At 39.2% G+C, this 13,102-nt stretch overlaps 1 protein-coding gene across 14 annotated transcripts in view; it reads right to left on the bottom strand.

Annotated features, from left to right (window-relative positions):
- The window catches only part of neo1a (neogenin 1a), a 209,005-nt gene that overhangs the window by 79,592 nt on the left and 116,311 nt on the right, over window positions 1-13,102 (bottom strand). For all 14 annotated transcript variants that reach the window (XM_032560380.1, XM_032560379.1, XM_032560376.1 and 11 more), the window contains 2 exons: window positions 11,522-11,797; window positions 9,766-9,916 (listed from right to left, as the gene is read on the bottom strand). In XM_032560380.1, the coding sequence (XP_032416271.1) occupies window positions 9,766-9,916; window positions 11,522-11,797 (427 nt within the window). The remainder of the gene's footprint in view (window positions 1-9,765; window positions 9,917-11,521; window positions 11,798-13,102) is intronic.

Below are 13,102 nucleotides of genomic sequence, written 5' to 3'. Positions count from 1 at the left end.
AAGAGAAGAGAGCGAAAACACACTCACACAAATACACACATACATACATATGGTCAAGACATCAAAGAGAAATAAGTGTGACAAATCTTAAATCTGAAGACATTATGCCGTACTGTGACAGCAATGCAACGATAAAGGAAACACTTGGAGGGGAAAAAAATACAAAACTCAGCAGAAAACCCAGCAGAGAACGTCATGGATATTTGAGGTGGGAGAATCAAAGCGACATGAAGTAACAATCTGCCTATTCTGTTCTTCCACAGCCAAATGAAAGACTTCAGAAGTGCTGGAAATGGCCAATGTCTTGCAGAGACCCTCGTTCAAATTGGAGAGCATGGCTGATTCTTCTGAGGCGGGATGCACGCCAAATCCCCCTGATGAATGAATGAAGAAAAAAATTCCTCTGAAGACATCCGAGTTTGCTGTGCCAGGCATTCCTGCAGATTCTCTCGCTAGGACAACCATTCAGACTTTTGGCCCTTTGTCCCGTACGCTACATAAAAGGCTCTGACAGCTTCTTTTTTTTGGGTATTTGAAAATACATACAGTCCGACAATTCCTCATTCTGCTTAGTCTGAGTGTGTCTCAAGTGAAAGAGCTCATCTGAACAGGGGACGTCTGTTCTGACACCAGGAAGCTAGCTTGAGCTGTGTCAGCTGAGGATGTTTCTTACTGTCATGAGGAAGCCAATTAATTAGGATCATCTAGGAATAAATAAATGAACTGTTTCAAGCACAAACCATGCATTTCTTCCTTTTCTGTTCATCTGCTTTGAAAGTTTTCCACAATCCTGCACTGTGTTCTGCCATCCTGCCTGGGGAGGTCAGCCATCCATAACATAGACTAGTGGAAGGGTCAGCAGGCTGCAGACCACAGAAACACTGGTCCTGTGGGTTCTTGATGGAGGCACAGGAGTGTGTTGCCACAGAGCAATCAGTACTTGTGCAGAGGTCGCACCATCTGAATCACTACTGTCACCATGAAAAGAAAAAGAAAACTATGAACTCCAGAACCTGTTTTAGGTTTTTGCCCCCTGAAGACCCTGAATTTGAATTACATTCAAAACTTGGGGAAAATCATTTAAATTTGCAGGGGTTGAAAATAAACCTATTTTTCTGCTTTCAAATGCCCTAAACAAGAACTAAACTGTGTTTTATTTAGAAGTTTGGTATTTGTGTACTGTCAGAACATTTTGTTAAAAACCCTGAGAGAAAGCTAAGGGGATTTCCTCTGGTTTAATCCATCTAGCTACAGGTGTTCCTCAGGGATGAGTTCTAAGGTCACCCTTTTTCATTTTATACAACAATCCTGACCAAGGAGCATCAAAAGTACATTTTTATGCTAATGGTACTGTGATTTACTCTGCTGGATTCACACAGGATCAGTCTCTTTATCACAATTTGTTTAATACTGATCAGTGCAATTCGGCACTTTCTTCTCTCAATCTATCAAACTGGTTTAAAAAACAAAGATAAAATCCAGTTTCTTCTTTGAGGCTAAGAGAAATCTGCGCTACATTTAGGTCTTTGCTTGATTACAGATTTGTATTTTTTTTACTCTTAAACAGTTTACTTTGAGATTTAGCACAACCTTTAAAGACTTATTACTGTATGTTGTATTGCTAGTGTTGAATGTTCTCTTGGTTAGTGACACGATCAGTTTGCTGGCAAGTTTTAATTTACAAAGTCCTTCTCAACATTACACCCAAATATCAAACATCCTATATCATCCGGAATACAAGACGTTCTTAAATTTACTTAGAAAATGCATTTTTAATATCTGCGGGCTTGTACAGAGTTAAGATAAAACTAATAAATAAAGAAAATGTACTAAATTTCTCTTAAAATCACTTAAAGGAGTCAGATTTAAAGGAACTTTAAATCTTAAAGGAACTTTAAATCTAATCTAAAATCCCATATGGACCTCAAAGGAAGTATAAATCTGCTCAAATAACAGGATGTAAATGTTTTGATAAATGAATTTGCTAATAATTATGCTTGACACACTTAGTTTTATTATTTCTATTGTTAATGACATTTTTACTGTGTTTTATGTGTCGGTGGCAGCTTACCGCCGTTTTGACCAACTAATACATTGGCCAGGATGCTCTTGTAATTTTTTTTTATTCTCATAAGTCCCTTCTGATTGAACACCATATAAAATAAGTGGTGAAATACAATTCTGGGAAAAGAAATGTGAAAGGCAAAATGGAGGTAAAAAGTCCGACCAGTTATAGAAAGGAGTCAATGAATAACTAAAACAGACTAAGTGGAGAAATTAATGAAAGAAAAGAAAAAAAAACAACAAGCTGCTGCCAAGATCACAGGCTGCAGCTTCTCAAGTGACTCAGCCAAGAAAACATTTTTGTCCTCCACTGGCTAGTAATAAAGAGCTGCAGGGGCCCCGGAGACAAAAACAACTCCTGCATACCTGACTTAATTTGCTTTTTCGCTTACCTTACCGGGGTTCCCAAGAATAAACTGATCGCTTGATTAGCACATAATACAATAAAAGCCTGCAGCTCAGGACTCACGTAATATCCATCTAGATGGCTCCGGTGGATCCTGCAGGTCTCTTAAAGCTAAACTAACCCGGTACGCCCCGTGGTGCGCCACGTCTGCATATGCGCGCCACGCAACAATAAGCGTTTTAAATGAGGCAGACTCAGACATTATGCTTACTAAAAGAAGAGCTGGTAGCCAGGCCATGAAGCATTTTACCAATACTGCAGTATCTGTGTGGCTAAAACAAGGCAGGAGCAACTCAAAGATCTTTAATGAGGTTCTCGTTTTCTCAAAAAGTAGTCTTAGTTTCGCTCATATATATTCTAAATGAATAATTTGTGCTCATAGTCTAGATGCCAGAAACAGTTAACCGTATTCTGTTAAAGTTCCTCAACATTTTAATGAGTTAACATTTTCTGCTATGTTGAAGCTTACGTTAATATCCCATATGGACCTCAAGTTGTAACTCCATAAAATATCAGAGAATGCACTGAAAACAAGGTTCTGATATAATACAATATATCTTTAATGGACCTAGATCGGATGGACCTCGGAGCAACTTTGCGCGGCCCTTGATCATAATTTGATTTTCACAGAAAAAGACAAATTCAAATCTTCTTCAAGTAGGAAATGTAAGCTATGCCACAAAATATCCATCTTTCATCAGCCATGTTTTTGCTCTTAATTTAATAGTAAATAGGAACACAAACATCCATTGACCTTTACTAAAGAGTGGACTCAAAAATTATTAAATTATTAAATTTGGTGGAATCAAGCGAGAGTCACCCTTATCCTGGCGTGGCTGAAACAACATACCCAGAAAAATCCAGATAAAGATGGTCAACCTGAAGCGTTAATTGCATTATTTGCTCTTTTTCTTCCCTTTAACCAAGCAACACCCTTTTCATCTTTTGACTCTATCTACAGTGATCTAAATCCACTTTGTACTAAAATTAGACTGCTTTGCTTGTTTCATTAAAATATCATGTTTTTAGTTTATTGTTGTACAGGTTAAACAGAAAAAAAACATAGAATAGTTGTTGCAATTTTCACAAGAAAAACATTTTCTGTGTACATTTAAAACTAGAAGAGTATTTTAAAAAGTGCATCCTCCACCAAAGCCGCTATTTGTTATGCTAAGCAAAACTGACATCAATTTACAACTAAATTAAATATGCTCTTTCATTACAAACCCACTCCATAGTGCTGCACACAACTGCTCCACTCCATTCCATTGTAAAACTCTCCCAGAGAAGGAGCCACACAGGGATGATGTACAAAAAAGATTTGATTTCAGCCTTTGTAGCAGATATACAATCAAAAGCCCCATATTTAAAAAAAAAAAAGCTGGAATAAATCAGATTCTGCAAGTGGCACTGAATTTACCTACACACTCTCGTTCTGACAAACAAAATGAAGAACTTAACGTTTCCCTCATCAGATGTGACGTAGACCGACGTGTTCTTATGACTTTCAAAAAAGATGGATATAGATAAACGCATTAAGCGAACGATAACAACACCGATCACACGCTGCGGTTTTCAATTTCAGAGAAAAACAAAGGTTGTGTTTCACTGCAAGCAGTCAAACGTCATCTTTTCTTTTTATGTCAAGATTTTTTTTAAATGCCTTTGGAAACAACCTGACAATTTAAACTCGACGTTCCTCAGTGCGGGTGCTGTTGACGCAGCAACACTGGCAGTGCGAAGAGCAGAGTCACTTTACGAGTTTGTTTAAGACTGTAGACAATTATGAGCGACTGCACCCAAAAGAGCTGTAGCTCAGAAAGCAATTTTCAAAAGTCAGTCGTTCCGCCGGGCAGAGGCAGATCGTCGCTGTTTGAATATATAAACAAGATATTTAAGAGTGCATTATAAAGTGGATCCACATTTTATGGCGAAAAAAAAAAATGCAATATGCGAGTCCAAAGTGATTGGTTTTCATGAGTGAATTGTGAAAATGTCAGAGGATGGAATCAGACGATTTTTTATTGGTTCTGATCAGTGATCTGTGGGTAAAATACGAAAAATTTGGATTTCTCCATATTTATTAAATACAATAAAAACTCCAACAATTTTTGGAGAAACAACACATCAACTGTACTTCTTAAAAAATGTAGAACGAATCAAAACTGTCAGCAGGACAGACATAAAAAAAAAACCCTATAAATCTGTATCGGCTGAGGAAATAAACTTGATCAGTGCATCTCTACACATAAATAAAGACCAGACCCACCTGGGAACAGTATGTGCTAATGAAGGAAATTTACTAGAAATCATTAGCATAAGCTAATAGTTTGTGGAAAAAGTTGAACAGGAAAAGAAAATACATTATTTTTAACACCAAATTACAAAAAAGCACTGTCATCTGAGATAATGTGAACATTAATTTTAAATTATGGAAATTTTTTGTAATCCATTATGAACTGAAATAGCTGAGTTGTTCAGTGTTAAGTGCTTCTAATGTTTTTCAATGACACAACAAAGAAAAATAAAAAAATAAAAAACGGCACATTCTCCACTAAGGCTGATTTAGTGTTTCGTACATTAAACTAAGTTGATTCTAATTCTGCTCAGCACCAGCTCTTTGGAAAACCCTAAAAAACATGGAAAAAGCGCACATTTTATTTTCAACCTAGGCGAGAGTAGAATACTTATAGGCTCCGTAACAAAAGGACACCAGGCAGAGCTGGGGTGATTCAGATTTTCACCAGTGGCCATGAAACCTGCCTCCAACCTCACAATCTGACAAAACTAAATAAACAAATCTCAATTTGATTCCTGCTCTGCTGCGAGCAAGGCTGACGAAGTTATGGCCTTGTTGTATTCTGTCGGCTGGATCAGATCTTCCCAAAGACGCCTGAAACCAACTGTTGCTAATAAGCAAAAAAAAAAAGCAAAGGAGAAGAGATGCTTGCTAAGTGAGAACGTCTGCTAACCGAATCTCATCAAAGGTGATAATTTCTGGATAAGTCCGATTGTTCATGGAAAAAGTGTTCCTTCGTAACGTAATAAAAAGTCATAGATGAAGAGTAATTTTTCATTTTCTTCACGTTCCTCTTGTTCTCTCAAGGTAGTAAAATAAACACAACGGACAAAGTGCAACTCTGTATTCATAAAAGTGGTTGCCTGTATATATATATATATATATATATATAAATACATGTACGTATATATATGTACGTTTTCACCTGAAATGAGCAAAGTGAGCACGGAGGGGAGAAACCCAATCATAAACAAATCCCGCACGCCGAGATCCTCCGTTCTACACGGCAGTAAAACCTGACGCTCACAGCCGTATTCAAATCAGCGGCGGGAGAGAAGGAGGAGCGGAGGAGACGGGCGACCCGGAGGGTTCGGATGAGGCGCGATTTGCATCCCCCATCAATTCCCCCGCCGCTCGCCGCCATGCATAATTCATCCATTTTTACTGACTGCATGGGAATTCTGGTAGGTGACGGAGTGATACTTCGAAAGAACAAAAGATGACTGTCCTTTTCCTGATTGTCATCGGGACCGGCGCGTACGAGGCGTTCAAAGGACGGCTCCACCGGCCGAACACTCGCCTCCCCGTCTTTGCATACTGATATCTGGGGACGCCATCAATGACATACAGGACATTTACTTATAATAAATGTTGACTGAACAGCTTAAAGCGTGGCGTAATCTGTCAAAGTGTGGCAGGGCCTAATCTAAATAAACGGCAAGGTTGGCGTCCTTGGTAACAGACCTGCTAGGAGTCGACCGAATGTGAGGAGAGGGTGAGGTCGGAGATGAAAAATTGAACCGCAACTTGGAGTAGAATAACACGCTAAGTGTTTTATGTTTCGTCATGCAACAATACGCCACTGCTACGACTCTGACAAGACAAACTAAGTTCATCAGTTAATGAATAATCATTGAATCTACCTGTCAGAACCAATTCTGACAAATGAAATACGAAGTGGGAGATATTTAACCACAGTGAAACTAATGTTAGTTTTTAAGTAACCATTTCTAGGTCTTAAACTTTCACATCAGCCTACAGAAAACCAAACATGATTGGGCCCCATTAGTTTCATATTTCAACAACTGCTGCAGCAGCAAACATCTGAAATGTCTTTAGACACAATATGGATAACAAAAAAAATACACCAGCGATTTTAAAATACAAAATCTACTACCACTTACAGAGCTGCTGTTGTTATATGTGTCTACAAACAAAAGAACAGTGACAGAAACAAGAGGGATAACAAAGCTGAGGAACCAGCGGAAGACGCTTCGTGTAAGTCACTCTACTTTTTGTCAGTACTTTCCATTCATTTCCATCTTCTTTCATCACATGCATACAGCTCCAGCAACTCAACTTTCAAGGTTTGTGCTGTGCACCAAAGACTAATAAAACTATTCTTTTAAGGTTCTCCCTTTGTGCCTCTAATTCACTCCGTAGTGTTTGAACCGGCGGCATCGTCTCTCTCCTACATGCCGCCTCAGAGGAGGGAAAGGGAAACGCAAAGAGAACAGAAAGAAAATTCCTCTGATATTCTTCTTAATTGCCACTGTTGTATTAAAAAAATAAGAACTCCAAAGAAACGTCTTGAAAATGGTTTTGCTCCACTATCTGTTTGTGTTCTGACGGCAGGAGGCTTTCCGTCCTCTTCAATATGGCCAAGGTTTCCCTGATAGTTCAGTATGCTTGCTAATTACCTCCACAGACACCCCAAGAGGGGAGGAGTATTCACACTGGATGTTATTTTCTAATTAATACAAGGTAGATTAATAAGGACCATTTTAGCCGGCTCCCTTTGGAGGTCAGAACACTTGCAGACAATCAGAGTCATTAAAGACGTTTAGCTTACGTAGCGTCGCGCTTTGAACCGTCAGCTCGACAGGCTAATGACATTCTCGCTCACGCCACACAGGAGCCTTGCACATAACAATGTGACAACCTTACATTTAATTTCACTTAAGGCACAAATCCCCATCCAGAGCTGGATTTAGATAAATGGGCCTCATTTCAACCTGTTTTTTTTGTTGTTTTTTCGTATTGACCCACCAAGGTATTATGCTGCAGAATTGACAAACTAGGGGTGAGGTAAACAAACGCCTTTCTTAATTGGTGAGAATCAAATTTCCCACGTTCAGCGCTATTCTCTCTGCGGACGTTGAGTCACAACGCCAGAGTTAATGAGAGCCAGAGGAGCGAGAGCACACTCTGCCTCGGCTCTTTATTTGGGAAGCTTCCCGTCAGCTGGCGACCCGGCAGCACCGGTCTCCCAGATGAAGCGGCTCTGTTTTCAAATCTAACTCTCTCCCCGCCCCTCCTCCTCCGACGCGAAGCTCTTGGGGGAAGCAGGGGCAGAAAAGCATCGACACCTCTGGGCGCAGGCGCCAGGACAAACCGTTTAGCTTCTTTTTTTTTCTTGGGAGGCCAGAAGCACTGGGAGCAAAAGTGTTAGCACTGCTGCTGATTTTCAAAAACTAGATTGAATGGACCAGAGTCTGCCTGTAGACTAACCGCAGGCTCTTACTGGGTAGTTCTTGTATAAGTGACCCTTAAATATATTTATACAAGAACCCTGAAGTACAACATGAAGACACTGCTGTTACAAAACTCTAGCTATCTTTAGCTAATGTTTGGGGGACCCGTTCCCTCGCTAAGCAGCTCCACAGTCCTCTCACATTTGCCAAAGTGGCTGTGAGGTTTTTATTATTATTATTATTAAAACAGGAAGGATTTCTTGTTTTATAAAATATGGGAGAAAAGGTCAATATTGTGTCAGCAGCACTTTTAGCCAAGTCAAGTTTATTTCAATTCAGCAACAAGGCAGTTAAAAGTGCTTTATACTATAAAAATATCATCAGGTAAGCAATTAGGACACAAGTAATAGACATTACATTTTGTCAAATGTCATCATCAAAATCATTAAGCCGATATACATCCAATATGTTGATCGATGTTCCAGTGACTACTAATAAAAGGCAGCTCTAAACAGGTGAGGTTTAGCCTTAATTTAAAAGAATTCAGTGTTTCAGCAGTTTTGAAGTTTTCTGCACGTTTGTTCCAGATTAGAGGAGAATGTTAATTGCTCCTCTAGACGACGAGAAGCAAAATATTTTTCCAAGACAAACCGCGAGTACTCCAGATGATCTGCAGTAGATGGTTCTTTTCAGGCTCGACACTTCTCCTTTGAACTTCTTTCCTCATTTTTTTTAAAACTACACACAGCACAAAATATGTCCAATCATGGGAAAACTGGGAACGATTTTCCCGGTTTGGCATTTTGAGTTAACAGATTTGGATTCTGTCTTTTCCAACACATGAAAATGAACAAGCGTTTTCTTTGTTTACAGGACTTTTCAGGCTAACTAATTACAGTTTTTTTGATAACAACTCATATAATTTTGTGCTCAGTGAGAAACACTGGACTTTTTTTTTTTGCATTGTAATTTTTTTCTGTGCCTGACTTTCTGATCATAGCCTGATAGAAATTTGAAGAGGAAAAGGCTAAAGCAAGTGAGGCGGATTAGCAGCGCTTGCTAGCAACCAACAGATTAATCCAGGACATGTTACCGTTAAACATTGTCTTTGCTGCCGGATATTGAGCTGCTAGAATACGATGACAGTCATGAAACTGCCTTATAGCCACAATGTCTTCAGTCAGAGGCCTCTTCAGATTTGTTGCAACACTGACTGCTACCAGAAATCCTTCCTGCAAGAGTTACAGCAACATTTAAAATGCCTTTGGGATGAACTTTTTATTTTTTATTGGATTAATATAAATATAATTGCCACAGTCCTGCTGACCATTGTGATCACAAACCTGCACAATTCTGACTCTCATCTGTCTTTTTCCTTGTTACATTTTTCCCCATTGCTTTTTTTCAGCTTCAGGATCTCAACCAATAATAATACATATATCAAGTGTGAGCATCAACGCCAGTAAAAGACGATCCAACATGCATGGCATGCACCGCACTAGAAATATAATATCTTATCTAAAATTGCATTGAAGTGTTCTTTTTGCAAAAGTGTTATTGCACAACATGGATGTTGCGATAACAACTGTAATTTGATATATTGTGTAACTCTCCTGCCAGGTATGTTTAGTTTTATCTCTGCTGGTGTGGCAGAGAAACTTTCAGGAATGGTGTCAATAAAGTAAAAAAAAAAAAATTTCTGCATAACTGAATAATTGTGAAAGAAAATTTAACAACCATCTTTATAAAATCATTTAGGTGTTAAACTGTACGTATTGATGCAATTTAAATGAGGTTCATACCTGTCCTCCAGCGCTTTGTCTCCAAACATCCAGCGGATGTGTGGTGGGGGGTAACCTGTGGCCACGCACGGTAGCAACACGCCAGAACCCAGCAGCTTGGCCACAGGCGCAGGCTGCACCAGGAACTCCAGCTTCCTCTCCACTCCAGGTTCTTTGGAAAATACAATAAATGTTTAGGGTCAAAACAGAGAGAAAAAAAAAGAGAAGTGAAGTTTAAGAATGATTAGTGATAAACTTCAGAAGAAGCCAGGAAGGCTAAATCAAAAATGAATTATGTTTCAAGTCCGAGTAACATCAGCAATAACAATGATGTGTTCGTTAACAACCTGAGTCCATTTTTTTATAGGGTACAGCAAACAGCCATAAAGACATAGAACTAGGCCTGTCACAATAAGCAATAAATCAATAAATCACATGATAAGTCAAAACGAGTTCAATAATTTGCGTGGTTTATTGTTTTTCTCCTTTCTCTCTCTTTCTATCAAGGACAGTTTACAGTGACTTAATAATTCATTTTATTTGTTGTTTCTGTTGTTCTGCTCACTTATTTTTGATATTTAAAATGTCTTCCAGCTCTTATTTTTACACTTATTTTTAACAAAATAAAATTGAAAGTTTATTGATCTCTGAGAATGTGTTCTCGCATCATTATCTGTCTCAAAGAAAAACATGACAGGTTATCGCAATAACTTCTGGGACAATTTATCGTCCAGCAAAACTTGTCATTGTGACAGGCCTACACAGAACTAAACATTTTGGACGTCAATCACTGCCTCCCATTGGAAACGTCTTTTTAGACCCGTTTGGAAAATCTAATTTCCTCAAACGGTTTCACGAGGTCTCTTCTTACACGAATTCATCTATGAGCGAACAAAGGACGTGGAATCCCACAGAGGTCTTATTGAAGTCAGAGTTACGGCCTCCAATATCTCCTCTGTGCCGGTAGGAGGTCTGGCGTTTAACAGCACAGTAAATAAACCTTCTGGAGGGGCAGGAGGACACCCTGCCTCGCCGGACCTCAGCGTCCCTTTGTAGCAACAAGTGAGTTACTGTTGCATCAATTCAACTTAATAGGAATCAGTCGGCTCCTTTAGCATTAAACCAGTTCTCACCCTGGTTAGACGGACGTCTTCGTGCTAAAAGTAATGAGCAGCATAAAGGGAACACAATGGATTTCTGTAATTAAACAATAAAACTGGAATGTAAGGTTGCAAGGAAGATAAAAAAAAAAAAAACATAAATCAACAAAAGGCTAAACATTTCAATCAGAGAGGATGGGTAAGAACACCAGAAACAGTGACTTTGGTAGAATGGTTGGAAACACAGTATGGTCATTATGTGAACCCATCGAGAGGCTGAGGTCCCTGTAATGTCTTTACCGGTCTACATGCTAACAACTTCAGCAGATAAAGTGACAAATCACGCATAAAGGATGAAAAACCTTTGATTAGGATGAATCAACTGAAGTGCAAACAACTTGACTGATATTTCTTTTAATTTTATTTTTTTTAATGTTTGCCTTTTTTAAGACTTTATAGTTGGTGTTTAGTATTGTTCATAATGTCTTTCAATAACATGTAATTACCTAGTGATATTTTGAAATTTTCTGTCAAGTAAAAAACAGTGGGCCCCTGGATGATTGCCCTAGTGCCCACACCAAGGGGATTAGCACGTTTTCTGGAGGAAACCCTGCGTACATCACAGTAAGAAGGATAAAAGTGTCCATTAAGGACCGATTCTCAGAGTTTGACTCCACCTGGGATGGTCTGCAGCGGGGCCTCGTCGCTGGACTTGGAGGAACCCACGTTTTCCACGACGCAGCGATAGAGGCCGGCGTCCGTCTCCGAGGCGTTGCTGATAACGAGGGCCCCGCTGGGCAGCTGGATCAACCTGTCACTCAGCTCCAACGCCTCCTTGTCCTTCTCCCAGCGCGTGAACGGAACCAGGTCCGAGTTGACCTCGCACGCCATCACCTGACTGTCCCCGACGTGGACGGAGGCCGGCGACGGCTGGCTGGCGAACCGGGGAATCCCTAAAGGACGGGGAGAAACAGGAAAAACAGGGTGAATGAGATTCATTGTGCACCGAGGGAATCGAGACAGACTTCATTTCCCACTGTCACAGCAGCAACTTTCTGAGCGTATTTAACTTTGCAGCAGGGGAGTTCAAGGTGCTTCACTCTGAAAGATTTTGGGTGGCCGAATTCTGGAATTGAGCAAATCGGGAGTAGTGGGTCGCTGCAGATGGATGTTTTTTTTTCATCTTTTAGGGCAATTTAGTTTCACAGGAAACAACGTCTTCTTAGAAGTGTGGGCACTTTGATTAGGATGAAACAACAGAAGTGTAACGACGGCACTTGACGAAATGTAATGTTTTTATTGTTGACGTATTTTCGTGTTTTTATGAAGCACTTTGAAATGCCTTGTTGCTGAAAAGTCCCATACAAATAAAATTTGATTGATTGATGATTGATTTGAAGTGTATAAAAGTGCAATATAGATTCCCATTTCTCAAAGTTCTTGCATTCATCTTAGTTTTGGAAAAACTAGAACCATAACTACTGACCTGCTTTTGCAGCAATTCTTAGAAGCCAAATAAGAAGAAAAAAAATAAATCAACGATTAAAATGTAGAAACTGTTGGCCTGTTTTACACTAACGCAATCTTGCAAGACCCTCTTTATTTTTTTGTATGTACAATGGCCTGTTTTCTGTAAAAATAAAACAATAAATTTCAATAAAATTGTAATTTTTTAAGTTTAGAATTGAGCACATGAAATCAAAAAGGCACAAGAAGTTTGTTTTAAAAAATGGAATAAAAATTTTGACATTTTTGTGGCCCCACATCCTTTCAAATGAATGATTATGGGATTGTAAAGTGTTCCGTAATCATTGCGTCCAAACTTACAGCAAAAAGTTTGAACACCCTGAGTGTAAACAGTAAACTGTGGGTGGATGGATTGCGAGATGAATAAACGGATATAGATGGATTATAGACGGATAAACAGTGGACAGATGGACATTAAATGGACGGATGGACAAGAAGTGGACGGCTGGATAAACGGACATATAGAAGAAAAGATGGACGGAAGGACAGGTGGGTGGAAGGAAGGATGGATGGAGGGATAAGTTTGCTGAAGAATGAAATGAGAAATAAAGTGTGGAAATATTGTAGCTATTTCCATAACCATTTATATTCAAACTTGTAGGAAACAAACAAAACAAAACAGATGGATCCTTGAACTTGACACAGGATTCCACTCAGGTAGAAATTAATTTAAATAACAAAAACAGAAATATGCTAAAAAATGGAAAACAAATCCTTCAGCTCATATTCAG

This window comes from Xiphophorus hellerii, chromosome 4 (genome assembly GCF_003331165.1).
Source record: "Xiphophorus hellerii strain 12219 chromosome 4, Xiphophorus_hellerii-4.1, whole genome shotgun sequence".
NCBI classification, from domain to species: Eukaryota; Metazoa; Chordata; class Actinopteri; order Cyprinodontiformes; family Poeciliidae; genus Xiphophorus; species Xiphophorus hellerii.
The sequence above is the reverse complement of the archived record's forward strand: the minus strand, read 5'-3'. Positions and strand labels throughout refer to the sequence as shown.